The sequence below is a fragment of the Phalangium opilio genome, unplaced genomic scaffold (genome assembly GCF_054372755.1).
Source record: "Phalangium opilio isolate 3A_F unplaced genomic scaffold, DU_Popi_V2 ptg000025l_1, whole genome shotgun sequence".
In the NCBI taxonomy this organism is placed as follows: Eukaryota; Metazoa; Arthropoda; class Arachnida; order Opiliones; family Phalangiidae; genus Phalangium; species Phalangium opilio.
In genome coordinates, this window is record NW_028324156.1 from 3,718,574 (window position 1) to 3,740,623 (window position 22,050).

The following is a 22,050-nucleotide window of genomic DNA, read 5'->3' on the forward strand; positions in this document are numbered from 1 at the left end:
AGTTTTTCCAGCTGTAGGAATCCATAAACTCCGGTACCACTTTTTAAAAGTGGAGAATAGTGTTTTGGGCTGTTTAGAAAACATTATTAAATTATAATTAACTGAATTATTAGTTATATTCGAAAATAGAAACGATAAAATTGAAACGCACGCTCCCGCCATATTTTGAAGGCTGCCTAACTTCAGCAGCGCCATCTAGCGGTACGTGTTTGCAGCCGATAACTTAAAGCCTATTCATTCATTTGGGACGTTTGCGGTGCAAACTTGCGGCAGCGTTTTTCTGCGCGATCTTTACTGGTAAATATTTTGATTTTATTTATATTTTAAGGGTTACTTAGCATTAAATACCAATGTTTTATCGCAACCGATCGGAAATTAAGCGTCGCAAGTGGAAAATTTATGCTTAACCATGCCAAATACGTTTGTTAATTACGACCAAGGCTTAGTGCCCACGTTGCCGTTGGCAGTGCAGCGTGCAAGTGTTACTACGACCAAGGCTTAGTATCCTATGTCTTTTGGGAAGTTGGCTTGAAGCTGTTGCCCATTTCAATGGTGGCTCCAGGTAAATATTTTATTTATATATTAAGGGTTAATTTAGATTAAATACCAAAGCTTTATCGCAACTGAATGGAAATTAAGCGTTACCCCCATTCCGCTATCGATATTAAGTATCTAGACAATATCCAGGGATGTCTCTCGGACACCAAATCCCAACTAGACTCCGACACCACCAAGGGAAGTACAACTTTCTATTCTTGGTTGGTCTTCCCTAACAACGCGTCGCAAATATTTTGACCTTTTAAGCTTGTTCAAAATCTTAAACTCCCCTAATCAAACTTATTTTCTGATGACCCTTCTATCGCTCCCTCAAGGAGTCATGGTCGAAAATTATTCCACCGATATGCCCGTAAAAACCAGCTTAAGCACTCCTTAATCTTATTAATTGCGCATTGCATTTATTCCCGGTATTACTATTCAATCTTTTTAGTCGGGTTAAAAGTAATTCAAAGTGATTATTTAATTGATATTTCAAGATTGACTCTAAACCGTATTAATATAAGGCTTGTTGAGTTCCCCATCCAACCATACTAAAATCTGGGTATACCTCGTATGAGCAGTTCCCGGTAGAGCAGTTCTCGAAATAGCAACCAAAAAAACAGCGGTGTTTTTCAAAACTGCTGTTTTAGAAATAGTGGTGTTTGTGTTCAAATTTGCCCATTTCTTAACAATACAGTTGTATTCGTTGGTTTCAAAAACTACCGTTTTCTGTGATCATTTAATCAGTAATGTGACCCACTAACCGATCGTGTTTATGAATTTTTTTTAAGTACACTTAAATATTGTACTAGTCTTCAGGCTGTGTCAGTTTATAATTCTCATACCGGGATAGAAAAATAATTCGAGAAAGGTTCTTTTATTTCAGAAGTAGATAATTGTAAACAGTAATTTTTGGGAAAAGACATATTATAATTCGAGAAAGGTTATTTTATTTCGGAAGTAGATAATTGTAAACAGTAATTTTTGGGAAAAGACATATTATAATTCGAGAAAGGTTATTTTATTTCGGAAGTAGATAATTGTAAACAGTAATTTTTGGGAAAAGGCATATTATATTTCGAGAAAGGTTATTTTGTTTCGGAAGTAGATAATTGTAAACAGTAATTTTTGGGAAAAGACATATTATAATTCGAGAAAGGTTATTTTATTTCGGAAGTAGATAATTGTAAACAGTAATTTTTGGGAAAAGACATATTATAATTCGAGAAAGGTTATTTTGTTTCGGAAGTAGATAATTGTAAACAGTAATTTTTGGGAAAAGACATATTATAATTCGAGAAAGGTTATTTTGTTTCGGAAGTAGATAATTGTAAACAGTAATTTTTGGGAAAAGACATTATAATTCTAGAAAGGTTATTTTATTTCGGAAGTAGATAATTGTAAACAGTAATTTTTGGGAAAAGACATTATAATTCGAGAAAGGTTATTTTGTTTCGGAAGTAGATAATTGTAAACAGTAATTTTTGGGAAAAGACATATTATAATTCTAGAAAGGTTATTTTATTTCGGAAGTAGATAATTGTAAACAGTAATTTTTGGGAAAAGGCATATTATAATTCTAGAAAGGTTATTTTATTTCGGAAGTAGATAATTGTAAACAGTAATTTTTGGGAAAAGATATATTATAATTCGAGAAAGGTTATTTTATTTCGGAAGTAGATAATTGTAAACAGTAATTTTTGGGAAAAGACATATTATAATTCGAGAAAGGTTATTTTGTTTCGGAAGTAGATAATTGTAAACAGTAATTTATGGTTAAAGACATATTATAATTCGAGAAAGGTTCTTTTATTTCAGAAGTAGATAATTGTAAACAGTAATTTTTGGGAAAAGACATATTATAATTCGAGAAAGGTTATTTTATTTCGGAAGTAGATAATTGTAAACAGTAATTTTTGGGAAAAGGCATATTATATTTCGAGAAAGGTTATTTTTTGTTTCGGAAGTAGATAATTGTAAACAGTAATTTTTGGGAAAAGACATATTATAATTCGAGAAAGGTTATTTTATTTCGGAAGTAGATAATTGTAAACAGTAATTTTTGGGAAAAGACATATTATAATTCGAGAAAGGTTATTTTGTTTCGGAAGTAGATAATTGTAAACAGTAATTTTTGGGAAAAGACATATTATAATTCGAGAAAGGTTATTTTGTTTCGGAAGTAGATAATTGTAAACAGTAATTTTTGGGAAAAGACATATTATAATTCTAGAAAGGTTATTTTATTTCGGAAGTAGATAATTGTAAACAGTAATTTTTGGGAAAAGACATTATAATTCGAGAAAGGTTATTTTGTTTCGGAAGTAGATAATTGTAAACAGTAATTTTTGGGAAAAGACATATTATAATTCTAGAAAGGTTATTTTATTTCGGAAGTAGATAATTGTAAACAGTAATTTTTGGGAAAAGGCATATTATAATTCTAGAAAGGTTATTTTATTTCGGAAGTAGATAATTGTAAACAGTAATTTTTGGGAAAAGACATATTATAATTCGAGAAAGGTTATTTTATTTCGGAAGTAGATAATTGTAAACAGTAATTTTTTGGAAAAGGCATAACATTGTTACACTATTTCCAAAATATTACTAACGAAACAAAACCTAACCTGACCTGACCTCATACTGTTTAGTTGAAATAATCAACTTTAACCTAACCAAATTATCCAAATCTGACCTAGTTCTTTTTGATTTCATATAACCCAGCTGCCTTTACGGTACGCCGCGTTTACGAGAACCGCTGTATCGGTAATTGCCGTAACGGGTAAACTGCCATTTCGAGAACCGCTATTTAGGGAACTGCTGTTATGAAATCCGCTCATACGGGAACTGCTCATGTGAGGACTTCCCCTAAAATCTTGGGGGTCGAGTAAATAGGGGCCAATTAATTGAGGAAAGTGTTCGCTAACACCCCCTCCATAGGAATAGCATTGCACCCAACTTTGAAGGCTCATAACTCTGGTTCTACTAGAGATTCCCTTTGAGTATGTTATAGTCCTATATGCCCCCCCCCATCCAACCATACTTAGGACTTGGGATTAAGACAAACAGGGGCCGAGTAAGAAAACGTTCACAAACATACCCCCTCCATAGGAATAGCATTACACCCAACTCTGGTTCTACTAGAGATGTGAAGATGCCCTTTGAGTATGGTTTAGTCAGGTCCGGATTAGGGGGGGGGGTGAGGGGGTACTGGCCCACGGGCGCAACGCTTGTTGGGGGCACATTGAGTCAAACTATTCCCCCCTTAGCAACATTTGCCGTTCCTTTTTTTTCGACTTAAGGGGGCGCGCATTATCTCGGCCCCGGGTTCAAAATTGCTTAATCCGGCCCTGAAAATACTTGTGCCATTTAAGTTGATAATAATTTTAATCTGTATTTGATTGTTTGAATTTTATTTTTTATAGCTACCATCTGTTTCCAAAGGAGAAATTTATGTTGGATTCTAGAATCAATAACTATTTTTTTGGCAAAAGGCACCCAATATTAATCAGGTCAATAAACTCATTACTATCCCCTTCTTAATTCAGGTCTACACTTTGATTTTATCCGTTGAAAGGGAATCTCATTACCAAAACTATTTAGACAGCCAATTGTTAGGGTATTTAGTTTATTATTTATTATTCTATTTATTGTTAGAAGGGAAGCGCTTTGTGTCCTTTAATTTTTAGGGATTTTACTTTTTGCCAGGACATAAATAAAATCTTACTTATGGAATAGGTGAACACTGGTCCTAGTCCTCCCTTTTAAGAATAATGAACGCGCAATTAGGATTTCAAGGGTGAGATTCCCTTTGCGGTATTAAGGTATCTAGTTTATGGTTTTAATTATAAATATTTTTAGGGGAAAAGCGTTTGGCAACTCCTTGAGGGAGTTTTGTAGGATTTAAATAAATTTATGATTTATGTTTAAGGTAGAAGGTTGCTTATACGCTTTGTCCTTTAAAAGTAAACACGATTTTAAGCGTAGTTTAGGGCGAGGCTTAGCTTTTTACGGTATTCTTTCCCTATTACTGTTACGAGTGTGCCTTTTATGCCAAAAAAATAGTCATTTGTCTTATGCCTGAACATTTTGCGTTACGTCTAGCGAAAATGCTCGAGTGGACTTTCGTATTAAGGTAATTAATTTCAAGTTATTCGTATGCCTTTTTCCAAATAATAATTCGAATTTTTCTTGCACAGGAAGAAGTGGACGTCTGCAAGTGGACTTTCATTGGAAATCCCATGCTAAGGACGAAGTTTCCTGGTTTTGGGGGCTCCACAGCGGGCTTTAGTTTAAATTTAATAATTCCCGAGTTAACCAGGGACTTGTTAAATTTAAATTGGGCTCGCAAGGCTTACCTTGAGGGTGGTAGCTTAAGTTTAAATCTAAATTTTCGATATTGGGGAAGGAACAAAAATAGTCGAAAAACACTTAGGGTAGTTTTTTTGACCTTTTTTATGTTTATTTTATTGTTTTTTTAATAATTTTTTTATTTTTTAATAAATTTTTCATAAAAAATTAATTTTTTTTGTTAAAAAAATTTTTTAACGTGTTTTTTGTTCTATTTTATTAAAAAATATGCCTAAAAGGGGTCAAAAAAACCCCCCCTAAGTCCAGACATTAAAAAATTGAAGCCAAGTCTAGTATCGTAAAAATTTAAAGAAAAGAAAGAACGAGGTTTAAGGCAAAATTTATTCAATAAGAAACAAAAAAACCAAGTGTTTACAAAAATTTCGAACAAAAAAAATTATTAAAGAGTTATATAAGTTAAAGTTTGAACGCGAAAAAAATAATAAGTAGTTACATATAAAATGGCAAGCAAAAAAACTAAAATAAGTGGTTACATGTAAAATTTTCAAGTAAAGAAGTTGAATTTTGTGTCTTCTAGCTTCGATGATTTTCTCCGTAACTTCGACTCGAATGTTGAGAGAGATTGCCAAGTCCGGAAGAAGACATCGTGTAACGGAATCCAACATAGCTTGTCATCGGGAATGATACATAGCAAGTCCAGAACAGCGGAAAACATCGTGCAACGTCAATCCAACAGAGGATGTCATCAGGAATGATAAGTCTCGGAATGACCAGTCATCGGGAAAGATACATATAATGACCAGCGACAGAAAAATCCAAGAATATCAGCTGCATCTATAAATGAAAAAATGTTAATAACACATCTTAAACCATTTCCTACTTTTGGGCGATCCTTAATTAAAAAACTCGCTACTAAATTTAGAGAGAAAGACCAATTGCCACCCTAATACCGTGATTCCCATCCTTAAATAAATACTCTGGCTAACTAATTACTTCCCATAATTGGATAGAAAATAATTTTAGGGAAACCTTACATTTAATTTTAAGTTAAATTATGTAATTTAATAATGAAAATAATTTAAAATATCCCCTAAACTAATTTTAGGAAAATTACCATTTATTTAAATTTAATTGCGTGCCCCTTATAATAAGCTTCATAATTTAAAATATCCCCTAAATTAAGTTTATTAAATCTGCCATTTATTTATTTAAAACTATTGCCACAGGTAGAACCCATAAATAATAATTTGAGTCGAAATGGGACAAACTTAACTTAGGCTTTGGGCAACTGTCCTCGTGTCTTAAAATTATCTCTGCGGAACTTGATTTTCGAAAATCTGTCGCTTTGTCTCCAAATTAATTAACAATAGCCCTAAACTAATTTTAGAAAACCTATTAACTATTTATTTTACAACTATTCCCACAGACAGACCCCGTAAATAACTAGGGTTTAAATTGGAAAAGGCTTAAAATTCTCTCCGCGGAACTTTATTTTAGACACTGTCGCTTTGTCTCTAAATTAATTAACAATAGCCCCTAAACTAATTTTAGGAAAACCCGCTATTTATTTTAAAACTATTCCCACAGACAGACCCCGTAAATAACTAGGGTTTAAATGGGACAAGGCTTAATTTAGGCTTAGGGCAGCTGGCCTCGTGTTCTAAAATTCTCTCGGCGGGACCTGATCTCAGGAAATCTGTCGCGTTATATCTAAATTAATTACGTACCCCGTTTAATAGCTAATAATAATAGGCCCTAAACTAATTATTAAGGGATTCTCTCTTTTCCAGCATCTCATTGTAAAATTTTATTTGTGGTACTATATTTTTAATAAATAAATAAAATTCACTAACATTTAACACTACGTAATTAATTTAAACACTTGAAATAAAATAAATAATTTAAGGGGGGCTAGATGAGTTTATATTATTATAAAGTTAGGCTTACTACGGACTGTTAAAGCACCACGAGGCCAAGCAATGGCCGCCAAGTACGTTGAAGAGCTTCGAATTCAGCTTGCATCCTCGGCAAAAACGATCAGAGAAATGACGGAACGATCAAGAATCAATTTCAAAAGCCGGGGTCACGATCAGCTGAGGTTTTTCCAAGCGACTTTCCTCGACGGCTTGCGGGAACGAATGAACTGCATGACCCGTATCGATCAGCTGAGTGGGAGAGGTTTTTCCAAGCGACTTTCCTCGACGGCTTCCAGGCATAAAATGAGCCGGCTGACCCGGAACGATCAACTAAGTAAATTTCCAACGTAGCGGTGGCGCTAAAAGCTCCTATGCTAGGACTCGGGTGCGCCATATCCCAGGCATGAAATTCAAATAGCTGAAGACTGCTAGGCCTACTAAATGAATGAACGCTAGGCCTAAATGAATGAACGCTAGGCCTAACTGAATGAACGCTAGGTATACTGAATGGATAGTCATTACCTATTACTATTAACATCTGTCGTGACGTCACAAGTCAATTACCTCGTTGACGTCACAGCTGACGTCACCGGATATGACGTCATAGGTGACGTCACCGGATATGACGTCATGACACGTCACCGGATATGACTTCATGACACGTCACCGGATATGACGTCATGACACGTCACCGAATATGACGTCATTGATCACGTCATCGGATTTGACGTCATTGGTCACGTCACCCATCGGATATTACGTCATTGGCCACGTCACCGGATATGACGTCATAGAAAAATTTACCATGCTTTAGATGTCAGTAAATACGTAACTACGTACACAGCGCCCCTAGCGGCAATTTATGAACTATCTATTGCTTACACGAATGTCTAGCAGAATTTTATCATGTTCTAGATGTCAGTAAATACGTAACTACGTACACAGCGCCCCTAGCGGAAATTTATGAACTATCTATTGCTTACACGAATGTCAATCAGAATTTTATCATGTTTTAGATGTCAGTAAATACGTAACTACGTATACAGCGCCCCTAGCGGCAATTTATGAACTATCTATTGCTTGCACGAATGTCTAGCAGAATTTTATCATGTTTTAGATGTCAGTAAATACGTAACTACGTATACAGCGCCCCTAGCGGCAATTTATGAACTATCTATTGCTTGCACGAATGTCTAGCAGAATTTTATCATGTTTTAGATGTCAGTAAATACGTAACTACGTATACAGCGCTAGTGATTTTAAACGGGATAGGGATTTGGGGTTACTTAGGGGCTATGGGTTATTATTATTATTAATATTAACGGATAATTAAGCATTAACACATTTGCCACTAGGGGCGCTGTATACGTAGTTACGTATTTACTGACATCTAAAACATGATAAAATTCTGCTAGACATTCGTGCAAGCAATAGATAGTTCATAAATTGCCGCTAGGGGCGCTGTATACGTAGTTACGTATTTACTGACATCTAAAACATGATAAAATTCTGCTAGACATTCGTGCAAGCAATAGATAGTTCATAAATTGCCGCTAGGGGCGCTGTATACGTAGTTACGTATTTACTGACATCTAAAACATGATAAAATTCTGATTGACATTCGTGTAAGCAATAGATAGTTCATAAATTTCCGCTAGGGGCGCTGTGTACGTAGTTACGTATTTACTGACATCTAAAGCATGGTAAATTTTTCTATGACGTCATATCCGGTGACGTGGCCAATGACGTAATATCCGATGGGTGACGTGACCAATGACGTCAAATCCGATGACGTGATCAATGACGTCATATTCGGTGACGTGTCATGACGTCATATCCGGTGACGTGTCATGAAGTCATATCCGGTGACGTGTCATGACGTCATATCCGGTGACGTCACCTATGACGTCATATCCGGTGACGTCAGCTGTGACGTCAACGAGGTAATTGACTTGTGACGTCACGACAGATGTTAATAGTAATAGGTAATGACTATCCATTCAGTATACCTAGCGTTCATTCAGTTAGGCCTAGCGTTCATTCATTTAGGCCTAGCGTTCATTCATTTAGTAGGCCTAGCAGTCTTCAGCTATTTGAATTTCATGCCTGGGATATGGCGCACCCGAGTCCTAGCATAGGAGCTTTTAGCGCCACCGCTACGTTGGAAATTTACTTAGTTGATCGTTCCGGGTCAGCCGGCTCATTTTATGCCTGGAAGCCGTCGAGGAAAGTCGCTTGGAAAAACCTCTCCCACTCAGCTGATCGATACGGGTCATGCAGTTCATTCGTTCCCGCAAGCCGTCGAGGAAAGTCGCTTGGAAAAACCTCAGCTGATCGTGACCCCGGCTTTTGAAATTGATTCTTGATCGTTCCGTCATTTCTCTGATCGTTTTTGCCGAGGATGCAAGCTGAATTCGAAGCTCTTCAACGTACTTGGCGGCCATTGCTTGGCCTCGTGGTGCTTTAACAGTCCGTAGTAAGCCTAACTTTATAATAATATAAACTCATCTAGCCCCCCTTAAATTATTTATTTTATTTCAAGTGTTTAAATTAATTACGTAGTGTTAAATGTTAGTGAATTTTATTTATTTATTAAAAATATAGTACCACAAATAAAATTTTACAATGAGATGCTGGAAAAGAGAGAATCCCTTAATAATTAGTTTAGGGCCTATTATTATTAGCTATTAAACGGGGTACGTAATTAATTTAGATATAACGCGACAGATTTCCTGAGATCAGGTCCCGCCGAGAGAATTTTAGAACACGAGGCCAGCTGCCCTAAGCCTAAATTAAGCCTTGTCCCATTTAAACCCTAGTTATTTACGGGGTCTGTCTGTGGGAATAGTTTTAAAATAAATAGCGGGTTTTCCTAAAATTAGTTTAGGGGCTATTGTTAATTAATTTAGAGACAAAGCGACAGTGTCTAAAATAAAGTTCCGCGGAGAGAATTTTAAGCCTTTTCCAATTTAAACCCTAGTTATTTACGGGGTCTGTCTGTGGGAATAGTTGTAAAATAAATAGTTAATAGGTTTTCTAAAATTAGTTTAGGGCTATTGTTAATTAATTTGGAGACAAAGCGACAGATTTTCGAAAATCAAGTTCCGCAGAGATAATTTTAAGACACGAGGACAGTTGCCCAAAGCCTAAGTTAAGTTTGTCCCATTTCGACTCAAATTATTATTTATGGGTTCTACCTGTGGCAATAGTTTTAAATAAATAAATGGCAGATTTAATAAACTTAATTTAGGGGATATTTTAAATTATGAAGCTTATTATAAGGGGCACGCAATTAAATTTAAATAAATGGTAATTTTCCTAAAATTAGTTTAGGGGATATTTTAAATTATTTTCATTATTAAATTACATAATTTAACTTAAAATTAAATGTAAGGTTTCCCTAAAATTATTTTCTATCCAATTATGGGAAGTAATTAGTTAGCCAGAGTATTTATTTAAGGATGGGAATCACGGTATTAGGGTGGCAATTGGTCTTTCTCTCTAAATTTAGTAGCGAGTTTTTTAATTAAGGATCGCCCAAAAGTAGGAAATGGTTTAAGATGTGTTATTAACATTTTTTCATTTATAGATGCAGCTGATATTCTTGGATTTTTCTGTCGCTGGTCATTATATGTATCTTTCCCGATGACTGGTCATTCCGAGACTTATCATTCCTGATGACATCCTCTGTTGGATTGACGTTGCACGATGTTTTCCGCTGTTCTGGACTTGCTATGTATCATTCCCGATGACAAGCTATGTTGGATTCCGTTACACGATGTCTTCTTCCGGACTTGGCAATCTCTCTCAACATTCGAGTCGAAGTTACGGAGAAAATCATCGAAGCTAGAAGACACAAAATTCAACTTCTTTACTTGAAAATTTTACATGTAACCACTTATTTTAGTTTTTTTGCTTGCCATTTTATATGTAACTACTTATTATTTTTTTCGCGTTCAAACTTTAACTTATATAACTCTTTAATAATTTTTTTTGTTCGAAATTTTTGTAAACACTTGGTTTTTTTGTTTCTTATTGAATAAATTTTGCCTTAAACCTCGTTCTTTCTTTTCTTTAAATTTTTACGATACTAGACTTGGCTTCAATTTTTTAATGTCTGGACTTAGGGGGGTTTTTTTGACCCCTTTTAGGCATATTTTTTAATAAAATAGAACAAAAAACACGTTAAAAAATTTTTTTAACAAAAAAAATTAATTTTTTATGAAAAATTTATTAAAAAATAAAAAAATTATTAAAAAAACAATAAAATAAACATAAAAAAGGTCAAAAAAACTACCCTAAGTGTTTTTCGACTATTTTTGTTCCTTCCCCAATATCGAAAATTTAGATTTAAACTTAAGCTACCACCCTCAAGGTAAGCCTTGCGAGCCCAATTTAAATTTAACAAGTCCCTGGTTAACTCGGGAATTATTAAATTTAAACTAAAGCCCGCTGTGGAGCCCCCAAAACCAGGAAACTTCGTCCTTAGCATGGGATTTCCAATGAAAGTCCACTTGCAGACGTCCACTTCTTCCTGTGCAAGAAAAATTCGAATTATTATTTGGAAAAAGGCATACGAATAACTTGAAATTAATTACCTTAATACGAAAGTCCACTCGAGCATTTTCGCTAGACGTAACGCAAAATGTTCAGGCATAAGACAAATGACTATTTTTTTGGCATAAAAGGCACACTCGTAACAGTAATAGGGAAAGAATACCGTAAAAAGCTAAGCCTCGCCCTAAACTACGCTTAAAATCGTGTTTACTTTTAAAGGACAAAGCGTATAAGCAACCTTCTACCTTAAACATAAATCATAAATTTATTTAAATCCTACAAAACTCCCTCAAGGAGTTGCCAAACGCTTTTCCCCTAAAAATATTTATAATTAAAACCATAAACTAGATACCTTAATACCGCAAAGGGAATCTCACCCTTGAAATCCTAATTGCGCGTTCATTATTCTTAAAAGGGAGGACTAGGACCAGTGTTCACCTATTCCATAAGTAAGATTTTATTTATGTCCTGGCAAAAAGTAAAATCCCTAAAAATTAAAGGACACAAAGCGCTTCCCTTCTAACAATAAATAGAATAATAAATAATAAACTAAATACCCTAACAATTGGCTGTCTAAATAGTTTTGGTAATGAGATTCCCTTTCAACGGATAAAATCAAAGTGTAGACCTGAATTAAGAAGGGGATAGTAATGAGTTTATTGACCTGATTAATATTGGGTGCCTTTTGCCAAAAAAATAGTTATTGATTCTAGAATCCAACATAAATTTCTCCTTTGGAAACAGATGGTAGCTATAAAAAATAAAATTCAAACAATCAAATACAGATTAAAATTATTATCAACTTAAATGGCACAAGTATTTTCAGGGCCGGATTAAGCAATTTTGAACCCGGGGCCGAGATAATGCGCGCCCCCTTAAGTCGAAAAAAAAGGAACGGCAAATGTTGCTAAGGGGGGAATAGTTTGACTCAATGTGCCCCCAACAAGCGTTGCGCCCGTGGGCCAGTACCCCCTCACCCCCCCCCCCTAATCCGGACCTGACTAAACCATACTCAAAGGGCATCTTCACATCTCTAGTAGAACCAGAGTTGGGTGTAATGCTATTCCTATGGAGGGGGTATGTTTGTGAACGTTTTCTTACTCGGCCCCTGTTTGTCTTAATCCCAAGTCCTAAGTATGGTTGGATGGGGGGGGCATATAGGACTATAACATACTCAAAGGGAATCTCTAGTAGAACCAGAGTTATGAGCCTTCAAAGTTGGGTGCAATGCTATTCCTATGGAGGGGGTATGTTAGCGAACACTTTCCTCAATTAATTGGCCCCTATTTACTCGACCCCCAAGATTTTAGGGGAAGTCCTCACATGAGCAGTTCCCGTATGAGCGGATTTCATAACAGCAGTTCCCTAAATAGCGGTTCTCGAAATGGCAGTTTACCCGTTACGGCAATTACCGATACAGCGGTTCTCGTAAACGCGGCGTACCGTAAAGGCAGCTGGGTTATATGAAATCAAAAAGAACTAGGTCAGATTTGGATAATGTGGTTAGGTTAAAGTTGATTATTTCAACTAAACAGTATGAGGTCAGGTCAGGTTAGGTTTTGTTTCGTTAGTAATATTTTGGAAATAGTGTAACAATGTTATGCCTTTTCCCAAAAATTACTGTTTACAATTATCTACTTCCGAAATAAAATAACCTTTCTCGAATTATAATATGTCTTTAACCAAAAATTACTGTTTACAATTATCTACTTCCGAAACAAAATAACCTTTCTCGAATTATAATATGTCTTTTCCCAAAAATTACTGTTTACAATTATCTACTTCCGAAATGAAATAACCTTTCTAGAATTATAATATGCCTTTTCCCAAAAATTACTGTTTACAATTATCTACTTCCGAAATAAAATAACCTTTCTAGAATTATAATATGTCTTTTCCCAAAAATTACTGTTTACAATTATCTTTTTCCGAAATAAAATAACCTTTCTAGAATTATAATATGTCTTTTCCCAAAAATTACTGTTTACAATTATCTACTTCCGAAACAAAATAACCTTTCTCGAATTATAATATGTCTTTTCCCAAAAGTTACTGTTTACAATTATCTTCTTCCGAAATAAAATAACCTTTCTCGAATTATAATATGTCTTTAACCAAAAATTACTGTTTACAGTTATCTACTTCCGAAATAAAATAACCTTTCTCGAATTATAATATGTCTTTTCCCAAAAATTACTGTTTACAATTATCTACTTCTGAAATAAAAGAACCTTTCTCGAATTATTTTTCTATCCCGGTATGAGAATTATAAACTGACACAGCCTGAAGACTAGTACAATATTTAAGTGTACTTAAAAAAAATTCATAAACACGATCGGTTAGTGGGTCACATTACTGATTAAATGATCACAGAAAACGGTAGTTTTTGAAACCAACGAATACAACTGTATTGTTAAGAAATGGGCAAATTTGAACACAAACACCACTATTTCTAAAACAGCAGTTTTGAAAAACACCGCTGTTTTTTTGGAATCGCGGTTGCTATTTCGAGAACTGCTCTACCGGGAACTGCTCATACGAGGTATACCCAGATTTTAGTATGGTTGGATGGGGAACTCAATGCGCCCCCAACAAGAGAGTCAATCTTGAAATATCAATTAAATAATCACTTTGAATTACTTTTAAACCGACTAAAAAGATTGAATAGTAAAACCAGGAATAAATGCAATGCGCAATTAATAAGATTAAGGAGTGCTTAAGCTGGTTTTTACGGGCATATCGGTGGAACAATTTTCTACCATGACTCCTTGAGGGAGCGATAGAAGGGTCATGAGAAAAATAAGTTTGATTAGGGGAGTTTAAGGTTTTGAACAAGCTTAAAAGGTCAAAATATTTGCGAAGCGTTGTTAGGGAAGACCAACCAAGAATAGAAAGTTGTACTTCCCTTGGTGGTGTCGGAGTCTAGTTGGGATTTGGTGTCCGAGAGACAACCCTGGATATTGTCTAGGTACTTAATATCGATAGCGGAATGGGGGTAACGCTTGATTTCCATTCAGTTGCGATAAAGCTTTGCTATTTAATCTAAATTAACCCTTAATATATAAATAAAATATTTACCTGGAGCCACCATTGAAATGGGCAACAGCTTCAAGCCAACTTCCCAAAAGACATAGGATACTAAGCCTTGGTCGTAGTAACACTTGCACGCTGCACTGCCAACGGCAACGTGGGCACTAAGCCTTGGTCGTAATTAACAAACGTATTTGGCACGGTTAAGCATAAATTTTCCACTTGCGACGCTTAATTTCCGATCGGTTGCGATAAAACATTGGTATTTAATGCAAAGTAACTCTTAAAATATAAATAAAATCAAAATATTTACCAGTAAAGATCGCGCAGAAAAACGCTGCCGCAAGTTTGCACCGCAAACGTCCCAAATGAATGAATAGGCTTTAAGTTATCGGCTGCAAACACGTACCGCTAGATGGCGCTGCTGAAGTTAGGCAGCCTTCAAAATATGGCGGGAGCGTGCGTTTCTATTTTCGAATATAACTAATAATTCAGTTAATTATAATTTAATAATGTTTTCTAAACAGCCCAAAACACTATTCTCCACTTTTAAAAAGTGGTACCGGAGTTTATGTTTTCCTACAGCTGGAAAAACTACTATTGTTTGTCCAATAGGTCGAAACCTGAAATCATAATAATTAAACTAATTCCTATGAAAGTAAATTCATTTTACAGGGTACCCAGTTTTACGTTGATCAAAAGTTCTGAAATGAAATGTGTAATATATTCCAAAATCTTTGTTTGTTTTTGGCCTAATTATTCCTGTTCTTAATTAGAAAATTAGTAAAATAAAAATAGTATGAAGAAAGAAGATGCTATAGGTTTAACCGCCCCTTAAATAGGGTGTCCTGTGAGAATAGTCTGGTTGGTTGGAATAAACGTCAAAACACTATCAGAAATTCCACCTAAAATGGTGCAATCGCAAAAGATGCGAGTCTTCCCTCCAGTAATGACAAGGGTGAATATACCAGAAGGGGGTAATAGAAGAAGGATGACACTCTGTAGACTGTATCCTCTTAATGCTTTAGTTATGTAAGGTCATTCTTCCCAGACTCAGCCTTTTAGTTTGCTTTCCCGCTCATCAAACTACAAATGGGCCTCGCACCGTAAGGTGAATACATAATTGTTTGGCACTAAATCCCCAGCAATCATCCCACAAACCTCGTCTTGACGTCACGTGGGACAACAAAAATGCACAAGCGCGTCTTGCCAAATATTTCAACGCTAATAAAGTAATGATGAGGGAACTATTTATCGCGTATGTGATTCGTTTTAGTAACCTTGCTCCGATGTTGGGAAGAGTGACGTTACATGTACCCCGCTTTGTGGTACACTTCTCTCGAAGAGAAGTATTATATACTTCTGATATAACTAAGGTTAGTTTCCCCGAGATGTGCGCTAGCTTCAAACGTTACAGCAAAAGCGTTCCTTGGTTTCTTGAAGTAAAACTAATTAATTATGGGCTAGACAATCTGGCTGTATAATCTAATACTTTTAAAAGGCATGTTTTGGGCAAGGAGGATGAGGTTGGGTTTTTTATCTTGGAAAACGGTTAGAAGTACTGAATTTACAATTTTGACATTGGAAATTAATTTTTATTAAAAACCTCTATCGACTCTAAAAGCTTGAATCCTTTTTAGAATAATAAAACACGTCTAAACAAAAGTCTCATTAAAATTTCAGTTCATTTGGATGAATAGGACAAAGGATCTGTCCAAAAACCTACCTCTTCCCATAGAACTTAATGTTAATTTTGGGTTCCTTCGAACTCCCCGCCGATAGTCCAAAAGTCGCATTTTTTGTCCGATTGAATGGGCTTCTATAGCATGTAAATACGCAATAAGGATATTACAGTTTGCAGATTACGAGTAACAATATAACAAATTCATGTTTTATAATAAACAAATATCAGATCTTTAATTATAAATATTTTTAATACTTCAAAAATTATTAAAATTTTCTAAACACAATTAAAATAGACAAACTACTAACAATCCTTTCTGAAATTACGATACTGGAAGTTACATTTGTAAATACATTATGACAAATGGAATGACTTATCGTGTTTTGTTTGCGTTTCTAGGCCTAGTAAAATACTTTCCATGAAAAAAAAAAATTATTACATTATTTTTCCACATATTTGTAACAAAATTTTTAAACCAAAAAAAAAAAATACTTAATATTGTGTAAATATTTTTGATTTTCATAATTCTTTTCTAAATTTTCTATTATAAATGGACATTTTAGCTTGAGAGTTCTTATTCGTTAAACTGGGCTAAATTTATAGAGACTAATTGATTTTAGCGTTAGAGTATATTTTATTCACTAAACTAATAGAGACCGATTCATTAAGTTGTTTAGATATTTTACGCATCCTTACATCCTCGATAAAGGTATCACCTTCCATGGGTTCAAACTCGAGCAATCCAAAAAAATAGGGCTGAGTTAATCCGCAACATTCCCGGCAATGATAAAGTAAAATGGTGGAAGGTGACACGTTTACCGTGTAAAAAGGCTCTACGTGTTCTTGAATTTCATGAATCATAGCTACATTAATTCTCTGCGGCATTACTATATATTTGGAGCGATACGTATGAAGCCAAGGAGTTTTTTGCCTCTTTGTGACAATCTGAGTTAATAAAGGCCAACTTCCATTATCCCAGACCCTAGGTAATAATTCTTCGCAGAACATTACCGAAGAAAACAAAAAACTATCAGCCCTTGGGTTTTCCGTTTCTAGTTCTCTCAATACCTTCCCCAGATTTAATGTGTTTTGGGGCATTATAAATTCATCCAGGTCTACAATCCCAACGTATCTAGAGTCGGACGTCAAACGTAGAATACAATCTTGGTTAAAAACCATTTGTCCTTCAGCGTGCAGCAAGTTACTCTCTAAATTAACCTTTGAAAGAGACCAGGCGTGAATTTCAATCTTAATTACGGTGTTGCTCTTTGAAATGGCAAAAAGGAACTTAGAAACTTCGGGGGTAACGGTGTAATTGTAAAATAGAATGCGAGTTACACCCAATGATTGATAATAGCCAATAAACTCCGCAATTTGTATTATGGATTTGTAAGGCCCAAATAATGGCCTGACACAAACGGATATCTCATTTGGCAAACTTCGACCTTTAGGTACGAGTGCTGAATGAACTTTTATCCATTTTGGGGAAGAATTGTTATAAATAAGGGATACATTTGATGGCATGGCGTGAGTGGCCACCGGGCAATAAAAATACGCGGCTCGGTAACATTTCGAGTGATGCTCGGGTAAAATAAACAGGTAAGCTCCTGCTGTTGTAATCAGTCTTCCATCGGAAAAACTTAAAACACACGACAACTTTGTAGGAGTTGAATGTAATTCCTCAAGAGATGGTAGTATAACAGTCAAAATCTTAATATAGTATCTTGTTTTTATATAATCAGGTACTGCACTTTCTGAGATATAGGCGGAATAGCCATAAATGTGAGGTAAAATCTGTAGCCAATCTGACGAAGTAGTATTGGTGGCCGCCTTCTCTTCGTGATTTTGTAGATAAGTATACAAGGTTTGGTCAAACTTTGCTTGGTGCTTGGAAATGGATCCTGTTCCCGTAACTTCTTGGCTTTTTTTGCAAGAAAATCTAGCATTGTCGTCAAAAACATTGGAGATCACCATGAAGAGAAGCACAAATAACATACACAATCCTAAACACGCCTTCCGCATGGAAACACATTGTGGTACGAATCTTCTCAGGCAATTCGGAATTAAAGATTTCATTTTAATCAGACTTGTAATATTTAACCGTTACCATTTGTAACAGAAAAATTTTAATCTTGATATTATAATATAATTTTTTCTAACTGGAAGACAACACGGAAGAACTCCCATCTTATTCTTAACTTAATTACATGTCAACCTTGGTGACACCCGTCCCGTATCTCTATGGTGACACCAATGTCTTCTCACTGTATGGCGCAAGAGTTTGTTAACCACGTGACCTGCCTTTTTGGCGCGAAAATTCAAACACGGGAAGCAGGCGTGTTTCCATAACATCTAGTTTATCTTCTCTTCAATAATGTACATAAGATAAAAGGGAGAAACATCTGGCCGCGGTTATTTGAACAAGAACTTTTTAAATATATCGCTACAATAGGGGTTCTGAAAGGAGCAATTAATTTCAAATGTGAGTAGCAGGTGGTCTGTTCTCCGCGACAATATGACGTGTTGAAAAATGTAAGATAGATCTTTCTGAAGATAGGCAATAAATTATTTTGTTATAACGAAAATACGAGATTGCCATCAACATGAACATAAGTATATAGACCTCCAGTGGGAAAAGGATGTGAACAGTACCTTAAATCAGTTAGCGCACTTACATGTTTCGGTTTTTCGCGATTATATGGAATTTTACACCTACACTACCGTTGTTTCTAATTTCCTCCCGCTGATGCCTAGAATTGTCACATTATTGTAGCGTTATTATGTTTAAAAGTAATTGTTTAGAAGAGTAATTATTTATTTAGAGTCGATAAGGTTCACATTTATAGTACAGTCACCTCTGACGTATGGGAGCTATGAAGAGTAAGTTTGAAACGATACAATATTATGTACCTCTATAACTTGCGATCATACTCGTACATGGAGAGAGAGCGCGGCAGACCTGTAGGCGTGCGACGATACCCGTATTTCAATATGAAAAGCGAATTCGTCATCGCAAACCATAATTATTTTAAAAAATTAATCTATGCATGGCAGATCTCAACGTACCATGTCGCTACATTTTGGTGGCCTTGGGTTTTTGGGCCAGTTTCTTGCACCATGCCCAAAAGGTCAACTTGAGCGTAGCCATAGTGGCCATGGTCCAAGACCCAGTGAGGAGGGTGAACATTACGAGTTCCGAATGCTTTCCAACTAGTCAAACCAAGCAACCTTATCCCAAGAGCGCACTTTTTGCAGTTGTAGGTTATGATGCCATTGTAAGCCAAGCTTTTTTTCTATTTAACTTTTTTTACTTCTACTAAAGAATGATCGCTTGAACTGGGACCACAATACGCAAGCCCTGATCCTGTCCGCGTATTACTACGGATATGTCGCGACGCAAGTACTTGGAGGTCGTATTGCCGAAATGTTTGGTGCCAAATGGATATACTTAGCTGGGATGCTGATTTCCTCATTATTGTGCATGGTATCGCCCTTCGTGGCTATTTTGCATCCGATTTTGTTCGTTGTATTAAGAATCTTGCAAGGGATGAGCGCCGTAAGTTAAACAAACGCGAAATTATTTCTGGCTTACCCAAGGTTAACTCATTTGCATACAGGGGTTTATCTTTCCTTTGTATCACATTCTTCTATCCAAATGGATTCCGAGTACAGAGAGAAATTTATCCGCTTCTGTGGTTTACGGTGGCTTGTCAATGGGGAATGTTGGTGGATTATTATTCTCCGGGTTGCTATGCCAGTCCGAAGCCTTAGGAGGATGGCCATCGGCCTTCTATCTCTTCGGTAAGTTGTACGTATCAGGTTTTATAGACCTTATACAAGCATGGATATTTTTTCGTTTTTTTTTTACGTTGTCAGGCGCGATTGGTCTAATTTGGTGCGTTTTATGGACCTACTACGTCTACGATTCCCCCAACATCCATCCAAGAATTCAACCCGAAGAACTTAAGTACATAATGAGTTTCCAAACGGACACCAGCTCGGATCAACTGATGAAAATACCATGGAGATACGTCTTCACTTCGGCCCCATTTATAGCCCTTATTTTTGCCCATGTTGGACATAGTTGGGGTAAGCATTCATCCCTATATACCATCGTTTCGCATTGACGTCGAGTCATTTCAGGCCAGGACACTTTACTGTTGGAGCTACCAACGTACATGCACGAAGTAATGGGGGTTGACATAGGTCAAAATGGTGTCATTTCGGCGTTGCCCTTTACGTTGCAAGCTATGAGCGCTTGGGGGTCCGCTTTTGTCATGGACAAAATAATTGAAAAAAACTTAATCAGTGCTGAGATGGCCAGGAAAGGATGCAATTCCGTAGGTATAACTTCAAGTAGAGATTGTCACGGTGTATACTGAGGCAAGTAATGTTCCTCGTCATTTAGCCTTTTTTGGCGCTGCAACGTGCTTGATCTCCTTGACCTTCATGGGTTGCAATTACACTTCGATTATCGTCTGTCTTTGTGTCGCCATGTTCTTTGATGGCATGTCTAAGTCGGGTTTCTTCGTGAATCATATGGAGTTAGCGCCTGACTTTGCTGGTATATTGACTTCTAAATAATGTCTGTCAAGGTCATAACTACATTCTGATTTTAAATAATGCAGGAACATTATTCGGAATAACAAACACTATATCTAGTGTAGATGGTTTCTTGGTACCATATCTTGTGTCGCTTCTAACGAATGGAGAAGTTAGTTGGTTTACATAGGTTTTACGTGTTTCAAAAGGGTAAATAATAGAATTTTAATTTCATTTAGGCTAATTTGAAAAAATGGAGTAACGTATTTGTGGTTGCGGGGGCCATTTATTTGGTTACCGGAATTGGGTTTTTGACTTTTGGTACGACGAAGCAACAACCTTGGGCTTCGAAAGTTATAAATAGGCCATTGTTATTGAGTGAAAGTTTACAAAGTGATAAAAGTGAAAATAAAAAATAATTTTATGTGTGTTCTATTTTCTTTCAATGTCCTTCAATTACATATACCACCACCTGGCCTACATATATGCAAACTATAGCATATAAGGCGGTAGTTCCATTTTAATTTCGTTGTTTGAATACTTTCAGTGATAGCATAAGCAAATCATCCTGTTCTACTTCTAAGTCTAGTATACTTCTGATAAAAATACTAGAATAAATTTTATTTTTCATCTAAAAATATCTTCGAGCCAGCAGATTGCGACTCCGTTTCCGTTTGTGCGTGATCGAGTGGGCTATGCCTAAACACGTGGGCAACAACTGGATGAAATTCCTGGTTTGAATGTTTCCCGCCGTCATAGGCTAAGCCTAATTAGTAGTTTTAGTTTTGTTTTGGAAATAGCCGTCGAAGCGTTACTAGTGGGCAACACTATTTTACCTCGAAGTTATTTATGCCGAATTTTTGCCGAATTACCCCAAATTCTAAAATAGTAGATATTCTCCCATGCATCGTCTGCTAAAACATTCTAAATGACTTATGGCTCCGCCTTCGGCTATTCGGGGTAAAATACTGTCCGTTTCGGCCTTTTTCGGCACAAAAGAGTGGGGTAAAATATAAAAATACGTGCCCTCCACTAAACGTCGCAAAAAATCAAGTTAATCATTTAAATCCATTTCAGAAACTAAATAAGCCTAACTAAATTAACCTCTCTCGCCCCAAAGACACTTTAAATATTAAATAGGGAATTTTCGGCAAAGATCAAAATCAAAAACTCAACTAAACATTGACATTAATGTGAAGTTTTTAGAGAATCTCAATTTAAAAGCTAAATCTACTCTGCCGAACCCCAATCCAACGTTAATTTCAACTTTAATAAGTATAATTAACGTAATATTAGACCAATATTTCCGGAATGTTTTTCCGGATTTTTTTCCGGAATGTTTTTCCGCATTTTTTTCCGGAATGTATTTCCGGACTTTTTTCCGGAATGTTTTTCCGGATTTTTTTCCGGATTTTTATCCGGAATTTTTCCGGATTTTTATCCGGAATTTTTCCGGATTTTTTTCCGGAATGT

General features: G+C 35.8%; 3 protein-coding genes and 1 long non-coding RNA gene across 11 annotated transcripts; 2 read left to right on the plus strand and 2 right to left on the minus strand.

Moving 5' to 3' along the window:
• The first annotated feature begins 157 nt into the window (after positions 1–157).
• Positions 158–10,824, plus strand: LOC149691834 (uncharacterized). 7 transcript variants are annotated; one of them, XR_016383504.1, is made up of 5 exons: positions 158–297; positions 381–562; positions 3,963–4,049; positions 4,642–4,672; positions 10,354–10,824. XR_016383504.1 is itself a non-coding variant. In XM_089869277.1 (4 exons), exons 2-4 carry the CDS (start codon positions 3,991–3,993, stop codon positions 5,016–5,018), a joined length of 372 nt encoding a protein of 123 aa, XP_089725403.1. In that variant the 5' UTR covers positions 312–562; positions 3,963–3,990; the 3' UTR covers positions 5,019–6,707. The 7 variants fall into 7 exon arrangements, 4 of the variants coding, with proteins under 4 accessions (XP_089725403.1, XP_089725406.1, XP_089725404.1 ...); XR_016383503.1 differs by lacking the exon at positions 10,354–10,824 and adding an exon at positions 4,741–6,707; XR_016383505.1 differs by lacking the exon at positions 4,642–4,672.
• On the minus strand, positions 5,212–18,111 carry LOC149691835 (uncharacterized). Of its 2 annotated transcripts, XM_089869275.1 has the most exons (4): positions 14,665–18,111; positions 14,400–14,581; positions 11,363–12,072; positions 5,212–5,682 (listed from the first exon to the last, which is right to left on the minus strand). In XM_089869275.1, exon 1 carries the CDS (start codon positions 18,109–18,111, stop codon positions 16,642–16,644), a length of 1,470 nt encoding a protein of 489 aa, XP_089725401.1. In that variant the 3' UTR covers positions 5,212–5,682; positions 11,363–12,072; positions 14,400–14,581; positions 14,665–16,641. The 2 variants fall into 2 exon arrangements, with proteins under 2 accessions (XP_089725401.1, XP_089725402.1); XM_089869276.1 differs by lacking the exon at positions 11,363–12,072.
• LOC149691836 (uncharacterized) lies at positions 9,329–12,075 on the minus strand. The gene is made up of 2 exons (XR_016383506.1): positions 11,986–12,075; positions 9,329–10,610 (listed from the first exon to the last, which is right to left on the minus strand). It is a non-coding gene; the product is annotated as an uncharacterized LOC149691836 (long non-coding RNA).
• A 672-nt stretch (positions 18,112–18,783) lies between the features above and the next one.
• Positions 18,784–20,996, plus strand: LOC149691837 (sialin-like). The gene is made up of 9 exons (XM_089869274.1): positions 18,784–18,915; positions 19,090–19,292; positions 19,358–19,591; positions 19,653–19,836; positions 19,912–20,124; positions 20,179–20,379; positions 20,444–20,599; positions 20,664–20,749; positions 20,817–20,996. The coding sequence occupies exons 1-9, from the start codon at positions 18,900–18,902 to the stop codon at positions 20,994–20,996; spliced, it is 1,473 nt and encodes a 490-aa protein (XP_089725400.1). The 5' UTR covers positions 18,784–18,899.
• The last annotated feature ends 1,054 nt before the right edge of the window (positions 20,997–22,050 follow it).